The sequence below is a fragment of the Canis lupus genome, chromosome 15 (genome assembly GCF_003254725.2).
Source record: "Canis lupus dingo isolate Sandy chromosome 15, ASM325472v2, whole genome shotgun sequence".
Lineage (NCBI taxonomy): Eukaryota > Metazoa > Chordata > Mammalia > Carnivora > Canidae > Canis > Canis lupus.
Genome location: NC_064257.1, coordinates 23,413,669 through 23,436,670, shown reverse-complemented (window position 1 = coordinate 23,436,670; position 23,002 = coordinate 23,413,669). Strand labels below are relative to the sequence as shown.

The following is a 23,002-nucleotide window of genomic DNA, read 5'->3' as shown; positions in this document are numbered from 1 at the left end:
ACCATTGGCCATTCCTTTAGGGGAATAGTGACAATTTCTCTGAAGTTTTTCTTCATCTTGAGAATATCCTTATTTCTTCTTTATTCCCAAAGTATATTTTGATGGATATAAGATCCTAGATTGACAATTCCTTTCTTTCCACACTTGAAAAATGTGTCACTTTCCTCTGACTTCTGAAGGAAAATCCTGTCATTCAAATGGCTTTCCTGGGATGCCTGGGTGGCTCAGCGGGTTAAGTGACTGACTTGATTTTGGTTCAGGTCATGATCTCAGGGTCCTGGGAAGGAGCCCTGAGTCAGGCTCTGTGGGGAGTCTGCTTGAGAATTCTCTCTCTCTCTCTCTCCTTCTATCTCTATCTCTCTATCCCTCTCTGTCCCTGCCTGCCTCCTCAAGCACTCTCATGCTCTCGCTCTCTCTCTGAAGTAAGTAAACTGTAAAAAAAACAAAAACAAAAACAATGGCTTTCCCCCATAGCTAAGGTATCCTTGCTTTCTCCCAAGTCTCAATATTACTCTTTGTCTTTAGCTTTCAGAAGTTTATGATTTGGGGCAGCCCCGGTGGCTCAGCGGTTTAGCGCCACCTTTGGCCTAGGGTGTGATCCTGGAGACCCGGGATCAAGTCCCATGTTGGGCTCCCTGCATGGAGCCTGCTCCTCCCTCTGCCTGTGTCTCTTGTGAATAAATAAATAAAATCTTAAAAAAAAAAAAAAAAGAAGTTTATGATGTGTGTGAAACACAGTGTGTTTCTGTGGATTAACCGTTTGGAAGTCTACTCAGTTTCTTGAATGAATCTATAGATGTATAATTTTTGCAAGTTTGAGAAGTTGAGAATTTTCATTATTTTTTTCAGTACTTTCTCTGCCCCCCAACTTCCTCCTCTCTTTTCATGACACTGATGTCAAAAATGCTAGATCTTGTTATTATTCCACATTTCCCTGAGGCTCTGCTCATTTTTTTTTTTCAGTCTATTTTATTTCTCTTGTTTAGATTGGGTAATTTCTATTGTTCCTTTTTCTAGTTCACTGATTCTTTCCTCTGCCCTTTCCATTATGGAGCCCATCCATTGAGCTTTCTTTTTAAAATTTATTATTGAATTATGGTTGACCTACAATATTATACTAGTTTCAGGTGTACAACACAGTGATCTGATGAGTTCATACATTATATGATCCTCACCATGAGAAGTGTCCTTACCATCTGTCACCATACATTATTATATAATTATTGATTATATTCCTTATGCTGTACTTTTCATCTACTGTGACTTATTTGATAACTGAAAGTTTGTACCTCTTAATCTCCTTCACCTATTTTATCCATATCCCCATTGAGTTTTTATTTTGGCTACTGTAATTTTCAGTTCTAAGATTTCCACATGGTTTTCCTTTACAACTTCTATACCTTCATTGTGACTTTCTATTTTTCCATTTCTTTCAAGAATGTTCATAATCACTTATGGAAGCACATTTATCATGACTCCTTTAAAATCTTTGTCAGATAATTCTAACATCTCCATCAATTTTTTTTCAGGTATCTTGATATCATTCTAGTTCTTGATATGAGGAGTGATTGTTTTTTTTTTCATCAAAGCTTGGATATTGTGTGTATTATATTCTGAGACTGGCTCATATTGATGTCTTTTGTTACAGATGCTTAACTTTAATTTCACTCCATCAAGAAAGGGACAGGAGGGGCTAGAAATCCAGATTCTTCATTTGGCTTCCACTGATAACCAAACTGAAGAATGCTTCTCATTGATGCTGGGTGAGTTCCACTTCCAACAGTGGGCTTCCACTGATAACTCCCTGGCTGGAAGGTAAGAGTGCCCTGTTACTGCCTCCAGCATGCCTTCCTCTGACACCATCCCAATCAAAAGTGAGAAGAGTACCTCATTACTGATGGGAGGAGGTATAAGTCCAGACTCCTTTGGTTTTCACTGTCACTGCAAGTTTGTGGAGTCCTCATTACTACTGAGCAGGGATAAAAGTCTTGGCTCCCTAGTTGAATTTCTCTGACACCCCTATGGGATGATGGTGGGTTACAGCTCCTATTTACCACCTGATAAATGTGGAAGTATAAACTCAGCTTTTGCTGTTGGGTGGGAAGAGACAGCGTGGATTTTTCTGTGGTGTTTGCCTAGCATAGAGCCATCTAAAGTTTTATGTTTTATTTAGGCTGTCACTTTCATACTCCTTTGGCTTAAGAGATCATGCTTCTTTTTCTTTTTTTAGTTTTAGTTTTTTTTTAATTTAGTTTTTTTTGTTGTTGTTGTTATCATTGGCATTTCTGAGTTGCCAGCTTTTTTCAGCAGCAAATCTAGAATGTAAGAAAAATAAAACCCAGGGTCTTATCACCATGTTGTTCCTTGGGTCTCAAGGTCCCTAAAGCCAGTTTCCCTTCTTCTGCCCACCTTTCAGTCTTTTAATGTTTATGACTTTTAGTTGTATTTAGAGGGAGGAATAGAGAAAAGTATGTCATCTTCATCTTCACAAAAGCAGAACTCAACCCTTTGAAGAATTCTAAGCAACAAAGTTCTATGTTGGCTTTTTACATTTTAGAATGATAACTATAAATGGGGAGAGCTCAGAAATTGGAGGTAGGGTAGAGGTCATCTGGAAGGACATTTAAAGCAGAAGCACCTGTTAGAACATGCTCTAGATTGGTTATCTGATGATAGTCTGAAATATACAGCTGGAGAGAATAGGCACAAATCAGATCAGAAGCCAAACACAGAATACACACCAGCCAACAACATACTTATGCATGCCAGCTGGATATCAGCTTTGAATATATGGCAGGAGGTATGGGAGAGAAGGACACTTTTGACAGGTACTAAAATATAGACTCAGCAAAATGTAATGGCTGATGGGGTGTGATATGTAAAGATCATGACATTAGAATCACTCCTTGATTCTTAGTTTGGATGACTGGGTAGATTCAGGTAAAATTAACAAAACTACAGAGTACATGGAGAGAAATGAGTTTTGCAAGGAAGAATGGAGAGGTGAGATCAGTTCATGTCATCTTGAGCATAAGATGTGTATGCACCATCCAAAGTTGGTCTAACCATAAATTGGTGCTCAGCAGGAAGATCTGATATATACATAGGAGTAGTTAGAAGCCTCAGTTTAATTAGCACAACCCAAATCCAACTGCATGAGGTTTATCCCCAAAATATAAGCAGAAGAAAAAGCTAAGAATAAGACTCTTATAAACCCCAATGTTTAGGATCAAAGTAAGAGAAACCAAGAGAGGGAAGGAGGACAAGCTGTCTGAGAGATAGGAGAACAGAGGAGTAGAGGTCAATTTAGTTCCCTGAGCATTTGCTGAGTGTTTAGTGTGTGCTATGCATTGTGCTGGAAGACTGGATTTTGAGGATCTCACACTCTACTAGATATAAACAGATAGTATCAAGACAGTGTGCTCAGCTCAGTGATCAGTGATAGACATATCCGCGGGGGCAATGGAACCATGGAAAGGGACACTAAACAAAACCAAAGGCTGTTAAGAGGAAACTGAAAAGATAAGAACATCTAAGCAGAGTCTTCAAGCATAGGAGGAATTAACCAGGTAAGGAAGGACAAAGGGAAAGTCACGCTAGGCAGAAGAAACAGCCAGAACAATAGCAAAAGGGTGTGGAGTTCAGGAGGAGAGAGAATTACTTGCAGGAAACAAGTAATTACCTGCAGGAAACAGCAAGGTTGATGCACAGAGAGAGTGAAAAGAAAATCAGATTGAAGATCCTTTGATTTGGTCACGTATGAAGTCACTGTTGACCTCTGCTGTGGTAGATTCTAGGAAGTGATGTGGACAGAAATTGCACCATCATGGGATAAAGAGCTTCTAAAAGAATATGAAATCCACACAGCGTAGGTTTGGAACTTTTTTCAAGGAGTTTAGTGGAGAAGAAAGTTACGATGGGATAGCTACAAGTGGGCAAAGGTCTAAAAAGCTTTGTTTTGCTATCAGAAGGAATGGAGGATGTTTATCCATCATACAAAAGAAACCAGGGTGCAGATAAAAGGTTTTCGAATGTACCTATTATATTTAATCTTTTACATAAAAATATCCCGTAAAGCATCTACACCCTTCTTGAGCACATCATTCCAGGATAAAGACAAACACTTGAGTCCCTTTCATGGTGTTCAAATCATGCTTCAAATAAACCCAAGAAATAATAAAAGGCCAATGGTAAATGCACAAGAACTGTATGTTGTTCAACAATAAAAGGCAGCTTAATACTTATAGGGCAGCTGCAGCTCCGTTACATTTATGTTACTAATACTACCATTCACTAGAGGTATTCAGTGTGGAGATTTATTTTTACTTCAAAGGGAATGATTTTTTTTTTTTAAGAATTCTATTTTTCCGAGAGAGAGAAAGAGAGAGAGAGAGAGAGAGAGCACAAGCCAGGGGATGGGCCAAGGGAGAGGTAGAAGCAGGCTCTCTGCTGGTTAGGGATCCCCCGATGCAAAACTGGATCCCAGGACCCTGTGATCATGACTTGAACAAAAGGCAGACACTTAACCAACTGAGTCACCAAGGTGCCCTGGGAATGATCATTTAATTTTTTTTTTTATTCTATTGCAATAACTTTGGGACAATACTTTCTAGAAATCCTTTAGGAATAGACAACAAGGGCAGCCCCGGTGGTGCAGCGGTTTAGCGCCGCCTGCAGCCCAGGGCGTGATCCCGGAGACCATGGATCGAGTCCCACGTCAGGGTCTCTGCATGGAGCCTGCTTCTCCCTCTGCCTGTCCCTCTGCCTCTCTCTCTGTGTCTCTATGAATAAATAAATAAAATCTTTAAAAAAAAAAAGGAATAGACAACAAGTTCATTAGTATATGTTTTTCGTAAAATAATATTTACCGGCTTTGTTCAGCACAATTTAATTAGCTGGCTATTATTTTTCTGTATTTCCTTTCTCTTTGAAATCATATCTTTAACTGGAAGAAGATATGAAAATGTCTCTGCCTCTAATCCAAATTTTTTCTGTTCCCTCTTGGAAACTACTCCTTTAAAATTTTCATTAAAAAATAAAATAAAATAAAAGATAGATAGATAGATAGATAGATAGATAGATAGATAGATAGAGATATAGATGATAGATTTCTTTAGGTGGTGGTATTAATTTCACAACATAAAAAATTTCATAATATATAAAAATAGATATAGATCTCTTTAGGTGGTATTAATTTCATTCAATTACCTCATATAGAACTGTTGTGTTCCCATGTAGAAGAGGTCCATAACAGATATAGGAATGCCCAACAACCCAGCCTAAATCAGAGGCTGCCCACCACACCTAAAAAATAAGAAGATAGTAAACTACATAAACGTTCATCAGGGAAATGTCAAGTATCATGAATTTAAAACCACGATTACCTCTCCAGGTTTAAGTCCATAGATCGAAGACATTGTCCAGTTTAGCATTACAGCGTATCCCCCGGTGGGTCTAACAACACCCTAAAGGAAAGAAAACATGAAGTTAACATCAATAACCAATGTGTGAAGAGATTCTTTGCCTTCATACTATCCATCTTTAAAAGTTCCTGTTTTAAGTATTTTATATTCTATAAACTACATATGACTTTGGCTTTCATATAATTGTATTCACATCAATATTTATTTGGCTCCCCCAATAATAAACAGAGAAAATTTTGTCTAGATCATCTCACTTGTAGAGTCCATTCTCACAGACCATTCTTGACTTTCTAAAGAAAACTCATGACCTCATAGAATCACATGCAATGACATTTCTTTTTCCAGGGGTGGCATAAATTAACAACATTACATTTGCAGACACTTTTTCCAGAACACAATGGGAACTCTCAAAATTAAGTGCAAAGTCAAACGTAATTGTGTTCTTCAAATAGAGCATAATATAAGGATGGCTATTCCTTGATATTATTAAATAATAGTAGGATGCTTAGAGGAAACAAAGTCATATTCTAACCGGAGCCTCATTACAATGCTATACTGGGGTTCCTGCTGTCATAGTATGAGAGCTAAATGATTCTTTCATGATGAATTCTGGAATTCTGACAAAGAAATCCTCCTGGGTTGGATCTAAGGCTGACAGATTTGCCTTATATTACATTTGGGGCAAAAGTAGGGATTGCTACATCACAGTATTACAGCTTTCACGAACCAGTTTCTAGCAGCTATCCACAATATTGAACATATTCAACTCTAATACAAGATTAATATTTGAAAACTGGCACAAGAGTCACCATAAATAAAAGCTGATGATAAATTTAATAATTGCATTTATTGCTTCACTATAAACATTAATCATCAGTGACTTAAAAAGGCTTAACTGCGGGAATATTCAAAATGATCAAGTGAATGCTTGCTTAAAAACAAGCTATATTTCATTCACATGCATTTGGAAGCATCTTCTAGTAGAGCAACTATTACTACTTTATGCAGAAAATAATTATTTTACCTAAAGGTAAACAGGGCCCTAATTAATAAATGTACTACTAGTTGGAATCTTTCGGCATAACTCACCAGCTTTAACGTACATGCGTGAATCAGAGAAATGAAAAACATACCGACTTTCCATTAGTGACTAAAGTAGCTGTTCTCCTTCGGTACCACTAATAAAACATAGGTATCAAGCTGTGGAACACACTTTATATCCCAGCAGAAACACCTGGCCCCTTGGCAAATGTCACATGCAGCTTCGTTGGCATTTGACAGCTACTCTCTGCGATGCATGACATGGTTAGCATGCAGCTGGCTCTCTGGATCATCATCGGAGTATTAGAAATCCTTAGCCCCCTGCCAGAAGATTTCACACGTGCATTTCTCCCATGTAAACTGAGCAGCTCTTTCCTCTTATATTCTGTACTATTTTTCTTGAACTTCACTCACTCATTAGTTTGTTTTTTTGAGATCTTTTCTTATGATTCAATACTTTGAGGAATTTGATATTAATCATTGCAATTTGCAACGTCACTAAATCTCCCCCTTGCAAAAAGACACCCCATCCAGATGAGGGATTGTTTGAAGTATCCTGAATACAAGCACCCAAACTAACTAGGATAGAAGGGTAAATTTTTAGATTATATGGTACAGAAGAGAAGATGAGTCAACTAGGAATGATAAAAAGGAAGAAAAGGCTAGAAAAAACATAAATGAGTAGTAATTCATTTGTAAAACTAAAAATATTATTGAAAGGAATAAGCGATTAAATTTCTTTTTACCTCTCAAGTGGACTTTATCCTTTACCCTTCTTTAAAGGATATTAACCAATGCTGTGTTCCCCATAAAATGGTGGAGGCTTAAGTCCATTTGGGCAAAAAAAGTGGGACTTAAAAATGAGATCATGAATGAAAAAATATTTAAAATTATACGGTATTTTTAATTTAACTTAGTATCTTATTAACAAAATTATTTCCTTAGTTCTAGCAATCATTGCTTTTTATTTTCCCTTGTGCTGATATCATTCAAAAGACAGAAACTGTTAAAGCAATTAAAGGTTTCCATAAAAAGTTCTCATTAAAAACAACTGAAATGGAGCTACTGGAGAGAGAAAAGCTGTGATGTTTGTTTTTCATTGGTCTTTGATAACAATTTTTATTTTTTATCGATGAGTATAAAAATTTCTATAAAGTAACATTTTACCATTCATTAATCTAGATAATAGATCTGAAATTTAGTCTTTTTCTCTAAAATATTTGGGTAATAGTTTTCAATTTTCTGTGTATTTGATATGGTGTAGAGAAAAAAACTGCATAATTTCATGTTCTTCATGTAGATCTTTCATAAAAAGTTTTAAGTAAAATAAAAATTGAAAGATTAGGTTTACAAAGATAATTTCTTTGTTATAATATTAATATGTGACTAAAAAATAAGACGATAAAGTATTTTTTTGGTTTCTTATTCATAATCATATTTTCCAAGTAACGATAATTAAAAAGCGAAAGAGAAACTTTGTTCAGCCTCTGAAAACACATAAACAATTCTCAAAAACGAAATCATTATACTCTAATAGTCCAAATAAATCTGAAACTAAAAACTCTTTTAAAACATATTTGAGGGATCCCTGGGTGGCGCAGCGGTTTGGCGTCTGCCTTTGGCCCAGGGCGCGATCCTGGAGATCCGGGATCGAATCCCACGTCAGGCTCCCGGTGCATGGAGCCTGCTTCTCCCTCTGCCTGTGTCTCTGCCTCTCTCTCTCTCTCTCTCTCTCTGTGTGACTATCATAAATAAATAAAAATGTAAAAAAAATTAAAAAAAAAATAAAACATATTTGAAATCTTAAGTATAAGGTAAAAACATTTAATATCAGTGCTTACCCCTAAAGTCCAAGCATGCTGCATTTTACTCTTTTGAATGTCTGTTATTACTTTCCTTATGTACTTAATACTCCAACTACCTTAAAAGTAAAAACACTGGATGTACTAATACATTGTCAGAAAAGCCCTGTAAAAAAAAAAAAGAAAGAAAGAAAGGAAAGAAAAGAAAAAAGAAAAGCCCTGCAACCTGCCAATATACTGTTCTGGTTTTTGGAGCATTAGCTATAACACTTTAAAGTCTTCTGGGGAACTTGAAAATTTTCTGGGTGTGAGTAACACTCTATACTCCAAATAAAGACACGAAAGTGAATTCTAGCTCAAAAATGCAAGAGAAGACAATGTTTTGCTCTTTAATACGAAACAACAACACATTTTTAATGTATATGGGCATTTATTTAAGAACTTCAATCCACACAGGTAAAGTTAAAGGCTGGTTATTAGTCACCCACGAACGGGACCACAAAATCATCCCAGATGGTTCTTTATGACTTCCAGCTTAATGAGCTGCCTTTGAAAACAAGGAAAACCACAAAATTTCATAAATGGGGCTATTAAGACATAAAATATGAAAACATAAGACATGTCAGCACCGAGTGCGGTATGCAGTGTTCGTTGCCACAATGTAAGAAAAATACAGAACAATATGGGTTTTATCAGAAGAAGATGAAAGACTGAGTATGGTTAGATTAAGAGTTTGGGATTCTTCATCCCAAAAGTTTTTTCTTTTTTAGTGGATCTATAAAAATCTGGAAAGCAGATCTCACAATACTCAGGGAAGGGAAGTGTGGAGTACTCCAGAGAACGTCATACTAAGTTGAGCTCCTCTGTCATCCGACTCTGCACCGTGCTTGTACAAAACATAATATGCATATTTCCATCCATGAGGTATGTATTTATTCACGCATGCATGTGTAAATATAGATGCTTACGTGTGTGTGCACACGTGTTATAATTTGGCCTGAAAAGTTGAGGTGAAGAACAAAAGAAGAAAGGGTAAATAAATATTTTACCTAACTAAAAGAAATCCATCACCCCCATGGCTGGGGTCCGTGAGTCAAGAAATAAAAGATACAGTTCTGATTACTTAAAAAAAAAAATCCAACAGATCAACAATAATCTTGTCCTTATAATGGCTTTACAGATGATATCTCTTCTTTCTAGAATGAACCACCGCTCCCACCTCTTCCCTGATCCCCGTTAGCTCCTACTTCATCACACAAGTACTCAAAGACATCATGAAAATACCACGTCATCTCAAAGCCATCTCCAACCCCACAGTTTGTGTTAAGTGTCTTTCCTGTTTCTTCCTTGGCTCCTGGGCCAGCAAACGTCTTTGGAGTAACCAGCCTGACCTAGGGCTGTGTCCCTGCCCCGCCCCGCCCACCCCCCCCACACACACACACTGAGAAAGCCTCTTCATCTCCAGCACGGTAACTGCCATGGAACAGGCATGTAATACATTTGTTGACTGATTCAATACTGTGAACAGTTGAGTGAATAATGTACATGTAAGAAAAATACAATTCCTTTTTTTTTTTTTTTTTGAGTAGTCTTCTATGTTGGGAGAAAGCTTTGAAACTTATAGAACCTAGTGAATCATATTAGTTGAAATGGAATGGTTCCATTTGGGATAGAGCATCAAACATAAAATCTCTTGCTACAGGCTTTCGGATAACTCTGAAGCTGCCTCTACAGATGGTACTTTAGCAGCAATATAATTTTTTATTGATCTGAACAACTGTGAGATAAGAGGCAAAAGTATAGCAAGTTCAGCATTTTAACTGCAAGAATTGTACCACAGATTAAAAAAAAAAAAGTTCACTGCTTTTTTATTTGACTTTCTCCTATTTTTTGCTCTAGGGTAAGAAATATGAATGTCACCTAACATATGTAGGAGTAGAAGTGACATAAATTGTGTTAATGTGCATCAGGACCAAAGGCCCACCACTTTCTCATCATGCCTTCCTTTCTTTTTCTTTTTCGTTTTTTTTGTTCATTTGCTTCTTTTTTTTCTTTCTTTTCTTCAAGTGTGCTTGACATACAATATTATGTCAGTTTCAGATACAACATAGTGATTCAATATTTATGTACATTGGGAAGTGATCACCATGACCAATCCAGCTACTGTCCATCACCATACAAAGCTGTTACATATGATTAACTCTATTCCTTATAGTTTGCACACATTATCCCCGTGTCTTATTTATTTCTTAACTGGAAGACAGTTACCTCTTTTCCCCCTTCCTCTATTTTGCCATCTCATCAGCCCCTCTCCTCTGGCAACCATCAGATTGTCCTCTGTATCCAAAGGTCTGTTTCTGTTTTGTTTCATTTTTTTCAATTTCATATATAAGTGAGTTCATATGGTATTTGTCTTTCTCTGACTTCTTTCACTTAACATGATATCCTCTCATGGTTTCCTTTCAATACTTTGCTTTCTTTCCCTCTTTATCCTACCCTCCTTTTCTGCTTTGGCACTGGGCTGGCTTTTTTTGTTTGTTAGCTTCTTGTGTGTGTTTGTGTGTGTGTGTGTGTGTGTGTGTGTGTGTGTGTGTGATTATCACTGTCCCTTCGTGATATCAAGGTGGAAGAAGATACATCACTAAATCTCCCCCTTGCAAAAACGACACCCCATCCAGATGAGGGATTCTTTGAAGTATCCTGAATACAAGCACCCAAACTAACCAGGATAGAAGCCCACAACACTGCAGAAATGTATGCAAAGCAGCTCAGTGTGGTTGCAGGAATATTTACAGCAGCTGACAGATTAACCTATCACACAGCGACCTGACAAATCCAGGGCTGGCAGACGCAGAGATGCAAATATGCCCTAAATATATCTGCAACTTCTAACCAAAGAACAGATTGCCTTACGTGTGTCTTATATGTGCCTATGAGAAATGAGTATTTTTAAGCAGAATTATTTTTATGGGCTCACAACATTATTTTTCCTCATGAAGATCAAAGATTGAGAGAACAAATTATAGGATGACATGAAATTTATATTTAAATGCTTCATAAATGTATGTGTGCTCATCTTTCCTGTACTTCTATTCTGGGAATCCAAATATTACAATTTCAGATCCCATTAATCCTGATTGTACCTGCCAAAAGTGAAATGAGAATCTTATGAATAAAGAGGAATCCGGGAACTAACTGGAGAAGCAAAAGATCATTTAAAGAATCTTCTGAGGATTTACCATGGCCCAATTTTTAGGACAGTGACATACTGCAGCCAAAGACGTCTGAAATATATTCTAGGACCTCTGAGAACGTGCAATGTTATGCAGATAAGTAAACAAAAACTAGTAGGCATAAGACAGAATAAAATAAATGGCATAAAGGTTTGCTGACAATGTATAATTTTGATTCAACTGAAATTCCAAAGTGACGGGATGAAGGAAGTAGTCCTGAGGGACCTTGAGACACGACTACTTTTTCTTGCCCTTCTACATGCCCTACTTTGCAAAACCTACTCACTCCCATGCTTAAACACCAGAGCTCTGTACTGAGGACCCACAAAGGGTCTCAAGGTCTATCTCCCAACCCACATGCACTTCTGAGACCCAGACCTTCACCTCCAACTTCTGGCTAGGCGTCTCCACGTTAATGGCCCAGAGATGCGTCACACTCAATATGTTCCAAAATTCCGAGTTTCTCCTGCCCCAACCCACCCCCTGTGTTTAGTAAATATCCAAAACCATCATTCTCCTGTGCTCTCAGTTTCAAATCTTGGACCCCTCCTCTGCCTCACTCTTATCTTTGAACGAATTCTGATTTCTGTTAATTAGATGCTCTCCCAAATGAAGTCCTAAAAGCCTGAAAATGAATCTCCTTGCCTCCATTGTATGTACTTGTCTATCTTCACACCAAAATGTTGCTAGGGTTTACCTTCCTTCATATTCTTCTCTCTCGCTTAAGTAGCATTAGTGTTCCCCATCCCTTATATACAGAATATAACCTAAACTTCTCGGCTAAATTTTGAGTCTGGCTCCTGCCTATATATCTAGTCATTTCTCCTCTGCACTTGTACCATATGCACTAGCCATCCTGGAAACTTCCTTGCACGCTCCTTCCCTTGCTTATGCTAACCCTTTCTGCCTATATGCCCTCCTCTCTGTGATGCCACTCTATGAAGAACTTTTATTCATCCTTCATATGTCATCTTATAAGAGCTTTCTTTGACCATCCTTTGGTGGAACAGCTCTCCCATTCTTCCCACTATTTGGTCCCATTACCCTTTATTTCTCCTCATAACACTTTTCATACATTACATAGCTTTTTGTTTAATGTCTGTGTCCTGGCTATAGAATATAAACTTCTAAAAAGAGAGCCAGACACATATATGGGTGCTCAGTGATATCTGTGGAACTTAATGACTGTAAGAGACCAATGTCATCTTTTCCAAGAGAGAGAGAAAAAGAGAGGGTGTTGTCTCCTGGGTACGGAACAATAACACAGCCTCCCTATCAGGGAGATGTTCCTGTGCAAAAAATAAAGACCAAAGGAACAATTCAGAGAGCAAGACTGACTCAGGACTGGCCTCTGAGCACCAAAGACGGACCTTGATCTTGACAGGCCAGAGGAGGTGCTAACATCCAGATGCCTTTGTCCACTGAGCTTGGTCACAACGTCTCAAGTGTTGAGTGCCTGTCTTCCGGCGAGGCCTCATCTTCTCATTCCCCTCTGTCCTTCTGAGATCAGTGTTTTGGCCAGCTGGAGACACACACACACACACACAGAACAAAAAACCTCCATCCAGTCTGCATTCATATATACTTCAACCCACTAGACTGAAGGGACTGTGGTTCACTCATATCTTTTAGCACAGAATGAACAGTCAATACACATATATTGAATGGAGCTGAATTCAACACAGAGATCTCCACACAATGAAAGCCTTCTCCAATCTACTGAAACAGATTATCTTCAAGATGGTACATTAGGAAGAAAATGAGAATGAATGAATCTTCAAATGATCTTCAGTTTGGGCATGTAGGACTCCAAAAGAGAAGTTCTTGACCCAGACAAAACCTGGAAAAAGCAAGCCTCCTTATTTGGAACCACCACTTTTCAGATTTGATGCCCTATATGTTACTGTCATTTCTACCACATAGGCTGAGTCAGTTTTGAGTCACTGACCAGCTCTTCTGTTCCTGTTGTAAAGATCTCCATCCAGGCCACAGTGAAATTCAGGGTAATTTAAAATCCTGAAGTGGCACAAATGTTTTTATAAGAATCCTTCAGGCTTATAGGAGCTAAAGTGATTTTTGAAGGGTTCTTTTTTATTTGGTTAGGTTTGTTTTCAGGGTCAGGAGTTTCCTCTCTCATGTTCATACTTTTCTATGAGATTATAATTTTCTGAATCCCCTTTTATTTTATAGCCAAACATTCAGTTAGACTCTATGTGACTGATGTATAATGCAAAACTGCAAAAGGTAGGGGGTTATGATTTGGGTCCAAAAGATCATTTGGACTGCTTGAACAAGACATAGTCATCAAAATGAAGGAGTATTTTTCAGATGACCAGAGTTGTTAAAGAAATCCTAAGACATGATTCTACAATGACACAAATATATTTATCTATATGCATTTATTTATTTATTTTATTCACTCAACAAAAATTTATTAAGTACCAAGCTACATACCAAGCATGATTGTAGACTAAAATGTAATAAAGCATGGTCTCTGTCCTCGGAGAGAATACATTCCTTACCAAATGTTTCATTTTATACAGGCAAATGCGTTTTATATGGGACATCCTAATTTTTCTTTTTTTAAGACTAATCAAGTGGAACCACTATTTTAAAAATATGACAAATTATATCTCAGAACTCTGATGCTACAGAAATCTAATATTAATAAAGAGGCCACTGCTCTCATGGGATGCAAGTGATCGTGAAAGTCCCTTCCCCTAGTAAAATTTTATGATTCAGTGAATGTTGAACTCCTTAATAAAAATGAATAGGAAAATGACACTATAAGCCTTTGTGAAGTTGTATGAAGAAACAGTATTATTTAAAGACACAGACAAAAGTGGTATTTATTTGTTATCTGACACCTTCAACATACTGATGCTTCTAACTTTGTTTTGTGAAGACACCTTTCATGGTAAGCAGATTTAAAAATCCTTGAGTGTCTTCAGTGCTGCAAATCACATAGTTCAATACTCTGGATACACTGCCCATTGTTCAAACCGTCTACATCAATTCTCAAACTTGCGTTTATAATAAAGAATCAAATTCCCTTAGATCAAAAATCAATTCCATACTCCACAAAAGTTATATATCGGTTTAGAGAATAAAAATATTTCATTTAAAACAGTTTTGTAGAATTTTATTAAACCAACTGATGTTTTAATCATTAAAATTTGATTAAACCAATATCCATTCATCTTAATGGCTTACTAGAGCAATTGCAACTTGCTGATGTATGTGAAGATTTTGAAAGAAATCGAGGGAAAGCATCTGACACGAAATATGATTAATATTTTTCAGGATTTAAACACAACATTCCTTTAAGATATAAACTACCCAAGTCTAAATCTCTAGGTACAATCTGCATTTTTACTCAGTAATTAAACATTCTCAGGGCACAAAAAAATCTGCTGGTACAGATACTTATCCCTCAGAGAGCAAGTACCTTGGGCAGCCCCGTTGTTCCGGATGTGTAAAGAATATACAGCGGGTGTTCCGAAAGAACAGGAACACAGTCATGTGACTGTGCTTTGGCCATCTCTTCATCCCAATCAAGGTCACGACCTGGAACCAAAGGAACTGTCTCCTACACAGGAAGTATACAAAAATATGCACTGAACAAAGGAGGTTAAATCAGAACAGTGGAAACTGACTTAATCTATATATATTCGTCTGAGCATCTGCCTGAAAATCTAGGCCTAGACAGCACTAAATATCAGATTTATGACTATGTATTTCAGGGTCACGAGTTAAAAATATTCCTAAAAAGTCCAACAATTTGATATTGGCTTCAAACGAACTGACAAAAGAACATGTTTTTTCAAATCAAAGGATATCCTTAAGAAATCCAATGTGATGCAGTCATGTTTTCATCAACAGTCAGAACTTAGCTAACAGAGGTTCATGTTTTCCATAAACATATATACACTACTAACATTATAAGCCAATTTCTATTTTTTTAAATTTTTTTCTTTTATTTTGGAGCTAAAGTCTTCACAATGAAACGTCAACTCACCCATTAAAATGTTTCTTCATACAAGGGCAATTTAGAACTAATATTGTGTCTGTCTTTCCAAATGAGAAAATATTATATCATTTTCAGGGGTGGGGGAGAAATAAATTTTTGCTTTTCCAAAAACAAAAATTAGTTTTGAAAATTAATGAGCATATGTGACATATCTAAAATGCTATCCAATTTTTCCTCCATCAAAGTCACTGATTAATATAGTAGAAATGTTTATTTTCTTTTTGTTCCTAGAACCAAGCTCTGCGCTGTAAACTTTATGATAATAGAGTCATGAGTTAGTCAGAGACAAATTAGAAGAGATGAGACCTCTTTATTTAAAATACTGCCAACAAAACAAGCCAGACAGATAAAGAGCAGGGAAGTGGCTTATGGGAAAATTATTCTAATGAGGAGACAGCTATTTAAGTAGAATTAAGATTCAGTACATGTCTGATTATTTTCTGAAATGTTAACTAAGCCCCAGATGACACATCAGGAAGTTTATATTTGGTGAATTTATTAGTACAGGCACAGAGGCAAGGCTATACATTCCTCAGTGAAAATTAGTAAGATCCACCACCTACAGAGCATATGTAACCATTCATTTTATCAAGGTGATCCCCGAGTGAAGTGCAGAGACTCTGAGGGATTTAGAATAGCCAAGCCATTTCCATTTCTCAGAATCCTTAACATATTAATCAGGGTTGTAAAAATGTTCATATATTTAAGTGAGTACATTTACAAAAAAACACTTCAATCTAATATCATAAATACAGTGCCTCTGTGAATAATCACATTTAGGTAACAATCAAAATTGAACTTCATGAAGGTGAAGTGTAAGGCCCAATTGGCTTCTCCACCCTTGCTCTGATAGATACTGAATGTGCCACTGAGATAAATAAAAATAGTTAAGTGTAACCAAATTGTACATTTCCACTTGTTTTTAAGGATCAGATAAACACAACTAATTTCAAATTACCAAGTCTTTAACATTACAATAACAGGCTTATAAGAAAATTATCACACTGCATAATGAAAATTGTCAATTGAATGATCACAAAAAAATATCACAGATCAAATGAAATAAAGGACATGAATGAATGGTTATTCTTCAGGCTAAGAAAACCCTTTACAGGCATACGTAAAGAAGACTTGGCAAAAGGAAGAGAGGGAAAAATCAGCAATAGCTTTTACATATATACATTCACTTCTATAGACATGTCCTGTTATCATTCCTAAAGGCAATATTGGTAGAGCACCAGAGCTGACTGATATGATATTCCTTTGATTCTGTTGTTGTTTGCTTGAGGCTTAGGAGTAGCAGCCAGGTTTTTACCTCCTTTGGCAAAAATGTAATTCTGGTTAATGAGACACACCACCGAGCCTCATAGTTTGTGTCTTTAAACTGAAAGCAAAGCCAGTCCACTGGGCTTAATTACTAACTAAACAGCAGGCCTACTATAAAGGGCATCCAAAGCCCTCATCTAAAATAAAGATAACTCAAAATATAAGGAAGAGTCTCAAGAAAAAAGGAAAATGAGAGGAAGTGAGCCATTATGAGAAGGAGGGACAGAGGAGGGGATCTCTGCCTATAAAGAGGAAAGACAAGAGATTTGCATTAAAAAAAATATGAAGAGGAAACTTGCATATCTATATCAAATGTGTTGATAAAGTAAAAGAAAGAGCATATATCTTGTTGGTTAAAGTCATTGAATCAACATTCAAATCTTGGAACCACTTATTAGCTGTGACTTGGGCTATGACCTCTCCATAGCTGAGTTTCTTCATCTGTAAAATGGGACCAGTAATAACATCTACTTCATTGCTTTGTGAGAATTAAATAAGAAGTATAGGAAAGTACTTAGCTTTGGGCCTAGCATAAATTCTTTACAAATTCATGAGTTTATATATGTGCAATTGCTACACACATACTCACAGAAATACTTTGTGTGTGTGTGTATGTGTTCCTACCTTTTCTCCAACCTCCTCATACCCAAAATCTCTTTTATTGCTGACTTTGTATTCCTTGACTTAAAAGCAATAAGCTTTTTTAAAAAACATGCTTGAGGGCATCTGAAAGAAACTCAAAATTCTTTGAAACAGTAAGAATATTAAAATCATTGAGTGCAGCAGTTCATGAACCACAGACTACTAAAACTTTACACAGGAATTTAATGTGGTAATGGGAATTGCTAGGTGGTAATCAAAATGACATAGTTTTAATGCTTTCTATTCTTATATCTTGTCATTTAAGCATTTTCTGCAGATAACCTCTCAAGAGTCCCATAAAATTACACAATTCTTTGCAGTCTTTTAATTTTCCTTCTGCAAAAAATTTTAATCTGCTAGGAACCTAAGCTGGTTCCACTATAAATAGCTGACACTTGCATAGATGTAAAATAAGGTGGTCATTAGATCAAATTTACTAGAAAAAGCACTGTAAAATGTATTCATTGTTGTCTTATATTGCTTTTTCTTCCTTCATGGATCACAAAATAATTTCTCTGTTTAGAATATTTATATTTTGCTTTCATGAATATAGTTTTATTTCCAGACTAAATGCTTTCTCTAAAGTTTTTAAAAGACAAATTTTATATGAAATTAATCATACCACTCCACAAGGCAGGAGAGCTGAGGGATCAAGCATATACTCAGAGTGTGTGTGTTCCGATCATGACCCTGATGTTTACTAGCTGGGCAAGTCGTTTTAATTCTGTTCATTGGATTCCTCTTATGTAACATAGGAATAATGCTATCCTCTAGCTCATAATGTTATCAGGAAGATTTTTTAAACTATTCATTAGTAGAGTATCAAAAATCATATGGTAAACAGTGTTTGGTACTATCATTATTATCATAATTTAAATTAATATAGACCACCACAATAGACTATGCATAGAATCTAATTCATTATCATTGCATATTATATGTGTTTCAATCTTTTAGTTTTAAACTAGTTTTTTCATAAAGACAGAAAACATCATTCTTACTCCTTTTCTTTTTTCCAAAAATGGTGACATTCAGGAAGTATTTTTAGTGGTTTATATAAATCAAGTGTTTCTTTCACGTGGCCAAAACTAGAATCATCCTTAGCACATCATCATAAGAACCAAATTCAAAATTCAGATTACCATATTCGGACGATTATAAATGAGAACGTTATCTGGTTTATGCTGTCCTAATTTCAGTGCTTCTTCTAGAAGTGGGATGTATTCTACTCTCCTTCCAGGTTCAATACCAAATGATGCTGTAACAACCACTTTAGGCTACAATGGAAAAATAGCAATCAGTGAGAAAGTTGAACAATACTAATTGAGCACAATATTTTGGGCGCAGGTTGACAATTTAACATTTTTAAAGAAATGTTTTAATGATTCTGTTCTCTATTGAATAAATGGCCTGAAGACAATAAACCCTTTGTAAATATTGTAGACCTAACCACTTCCACATAGATCTCACTTACCTGTTCCGAACTTCATGTTTAGGATGCTTCAGGCCAATGAGTAGGAGCTGTTTAAAAAAAAACTTTCCAAAGAGTTCATGAATCCAGATAGAATTGCTTTGAACCAATGACATGCAGGCCTAAGGGCCCAGCCCTTTCCGCGGCTGGTATACCAGCTGGTTGTTGCTGGAGTCATAGTGTTTCATAGGTGGGGAGGGTCAGCCTGTTGCTATCAGGAAGCTTTATTACATTTTTTTTTTAAGATTTCATTTATTTATTCATTCATGAGAGACACAGAAAGAGAGAGGCAGAGACACAGGCAGAGAGAGAAACAGGCTCCAAGCAAGGGGCCCGACGCAGGACTCGATTCCGGGTCTCCAGGATCACATCCCGGGTTGAAGGCAGCGCTAAACCGCTGAGCCACCGGGCTGCCCTACATTTTTTATGTCAGCATCTCTGCTTAAATGTGACCGCAAAAAAGGGACCCAAATCCTGACTTTTTTATTGATTCTTTTCTCATTCTAAATACATCCATTTTTGCCAAATACTATATTTGTAATTTCATTGTATTTTTCTTAACAGGGCCCCCAAATGATTGGAGTTTCAAGCCTCACAAAGCCTGAATCTGTCACTAAGTAACACCTGGCACTTCCCTTTACCTGACAACTTGTTGGTCATTCTTCAAGATATACAGAGATGTAGCCAAAAGGGATCCCCGGAGGGAGCTGAAGTCAGGGTTAATCTCCACTGTGGCAGGCCTCAGGTGCCTAACAATAGTCAAAATGTTCCTTCTTCCCCAGACTGCACAGCAAGCTCCCCAAGGCCAAATTTGGATCCCACTTATCTCTGTGTCTTCTACACCTGGCACAGTGCTTGCCATACCATAAGCTCTCAATAAACGTTTTTGGAACTGAACCAAAATTCTCATTAATTTGCAGAAACAAATGTCTTTATCCTTCAAAGCACAATGTTTCTTCACCAAGAAATCCAAAGCAAAAGAGGCCCATAATAAATTATTCGGGAGACAGGTAATCAATCCAAGATAGTGCATCTATTCCTGAATTCTGATTTCTAGTTATAATGCATTTCATCTAGGAAAGGTTTATATTATACCAAGTATATGCATATATCATACTGTCTGCTTTTTGAATATCATTTAATATTCATGGAGCTGAGGCTCAGTTTATTACGTAGCTTGCCCCAGGTTACAAGCGGTGGAATCAGAAAGAGGGCCAGTTCTGACTGATTACAGAACCTTCTCCTCCTGCTATTATCAAGCTGCCTTTCAAAAGAAGGGGGGGGTGCTCGCTTCGGCAGCACATATACAGAAGAAAAGGGGGGGGAAGGAAAGAAAAGAAAAATAAGCCTTGTTTCCTTTTATTATATTTTTAAAGATCCAACATTTGAATAGAATTCACATTTTAATATCTATAATACGAAAATAACTCTAGACAACATTCCCTAAGATTAGAATTCAGAATAAATGAAAGTAAGTTCCATATCAAATTAAAAATATATAGAGAATATATTAAAACCTGAATAATTTAATAAAGTCAAAATTAGACTCTTTCTCTCAAAAAAGAATCCCTTCTACATTTCTATTAAGAGCCTTTTATTGGAGATTTTATTTGGTCTAGACGGACTTGTTAGGATACTGTATAGTCAGTCTTTCCATCTTCATCTGTTAAAATAAAGCTTTTTCCTGAGCCAATTTATTTGAAAATCATGACCTCAAAATCATTCCTGATTTCAAATATTAATTCTATCCAAGTATCTCAGATATACATGTATCTATATATATCTCTACCTTCTCACCTTTAACTTGACCTGCTCAATGGTCATATCCATAAGAATATACACCGATTGCCTAAACTCCTTAACAGTTTGTGTGTGTGTGTGTGTGTGTGTGTGTGTGTGTGTTCATGTGGGAAACAAAGGCAGAAGAAAAATTAGCAAATTTCTTTACTACCTACAGCCCATTGACATTTAGTCATAGGCATATTAATAAGTCCTTGAAACAGGCTGAGGGACCTTCCTCTAGAAACTCTGCTGCCTCGATGTTAATACTTTGCTAAGGCCAAAAGGCCATCTTAGCTCAACCCCCAGGATCCTGAGTCTACTTTAACATATAAAAATTCTGTTGGAAACCTTCTTTATCTCTACACCCCAAGATACATGTTGGCAATCATCCTCCAAGCATATGACCCACCAATATGCATCTAAAGGGTCTCATGACTGAGTTTTTACTAAACAGTAATAAATTATCTTTTCCTAACAATAGTTAGCCCCCTCAAGATCCTGGAAACTTTGTTTCCAAAATACCTGGGAGGCTTCAGCTATCCCTAACCCCTTGCCAGCTTGAAAGTATATACTGGGCCACTCCTCATGACCCCAGGGCAGCTTTTTGCCCAAGAGTCCTGTCCCTGTGTGTTAATAAAACCATCTCTTTGCACCAAAAATGCCTCAAGAATTCTTTCTTGGCCATTGGCTTTGAACCCTACCATCTTTCCTACATCATGTATGATGAATGAAAACTTAGCCAGTGATATTGTCTATATTTTATAAATCTTCATTTTTACGTATCTCAATTTCCCCACATCATATAATTTCCTTAAAATGTAAAAAATACATGTAGTGCATCTCATACTGTTACCCAAATGGTGTTTAGGATTTCTATAGCTAAACTGCTGGAGTCTATAGCTTCCTCAAAGAAGCCCCCCAACTGCCCACTGGTTTGCAGGTTAGTGCTGACTACTATTTTCCCCTAGATTTACCTTCACAAGCACTAGCTCTACGTGTTTGAAAAAGAGAGGAAAAACTCTATCCAGTTAGTCCACAAACCAGCTTTCTAGTTCTAATAACTGATCTATTAGCAAATGAAGTCAGATATGCAAATATTCTCTGCCTTGCATCCAAGGGACCCTCAACACATATTAGTTCCTACATTAAGAATGTCTCATCTCGGGCTTGTGAAACTCGTAAAAGTCAACCATCTATTATTCCCATAATGACCTCCTTCCTCAATCTTCCCGCTGCTAATACTCTGTTGCACATTGTCCATTACTTCACAAAGGGACCACCTGCCAAAGGGTCTGATTCCAACCCCTTGCCTCTCTCCCGCTCCCATCATATTGCAAGACTTGCCTCCTCTGAGCATTGCTTAAAACAAGACACCCACCTGCTCAAAAACTTGCACTGGTCAAGGTCTACAGGACTCGGTTCAGACAAAAATTCCCTTTGCAAGCTCCCCACCCCTCCCTCTTCAGCCACCTCTGTCTCCTCATTGTCTTCCAAATAAAATAAATTCAATACTTATTGTCTACAGCCAGACTTCTATTCTTTTTCTCTCCTTTTGGATCCTCACGATATCAATCATTCAACAAGCTGAATCTTAAGCCAAGATCTAACTTAAATCTCAACTCAGGGAAGTCTTCTTCGGCCATCCCAACTAAAAGAAATCACTCCTTTTTCTAACTCAGGGGTTTGTGGACGATGGCTGAGAGCCAAACCCTGCCCACAGCATCTTTCTATCGAGTTTTATTGGGACATTGTCATATCTTCCGCTTATGCAGGGTGTAAGGCTGCTTGTGTGCTGTAACAGCACAGCTGAGGAGTTGCTATAACCATCTGTAATCCACAATGTCTAAAATATTTACTAGATTGGTAACTTACCAGAAAAAAGTTGGCTGATTCCTACTCTAAATTCATAGATGATAGCTAACCTTTTTAAAATAAGTAAGTACTATATCCTGAGCACTGTGTTAAATATTTTCTTTTTTTTAATATTTTCAATTCAATATTTCAATGAGGTTTTCACAGCAGCCTTATCAAGTTTGTTATTCTAGCACCCCCATTTAACCATGTAACTCTACTCTTCCCTGGTATCCCTCTTAACCATTGTGCTTATACCACCATTCCTGGAAGTATGTACATTATAAAACTACTATGTGTCCTATCCATTTAATAAGTATCACTCACTATCCAGTTCAAGGGATAGTACCTGGCATACAGGAGGAAATTAGTAAGTACGTGTTAATGAATACATTGGTTAT

The 23,002-nt window shown here is 36.9% G+C and overlaps 1 protein-coding gene and 1 long non-coding RNA gene across 2 annotated transcripts in view; one reads left to right on the top strand and one right to left on the bottom strand.

The window, feature by feature from the left end:
• Positions 1-23,002, bottom strand: part of ACSS3 (acyl-CoA synthetase short chain family member 3) — a 142,500-nt gene that overhangs the window by 73,216 nt on the left and 46,282 nt on the right. Inside the window, exons 4-7 of the mRNA XM_025438990.3 lie at positions 18,640-18,774; positions 14,948-15,088; positions 5,385-5,465; positions 5,209-5,304 (exon numbers count right to left, since the gene is read on the bottom strand). Coding sequence (XP_025294775.1) covers positions 5,209-5,304; positions 5,385-5,465; positions 14,948-15,088; positions 18,640-18,774 — 453 coding nt within the window. The remainder of the gene's footprint in view (positions 1-5,208; positions 5,305-5,384; positions 5,466-14,947; positions 15,089-18,639; positions 18,775-23,002) is intronic.
• LOC112654448 (uncharacterized) lies at positions 1,607-19,851 on the top strand. The gene is made up of 3 exons (XR_003133040.3): positions 1,607-1,763; positions 9,037-9,190; positions 19,533-19,851. It is a non-coding gene; the product is annotated as an uncharacterized LOC112654448 (long non-coding RNA).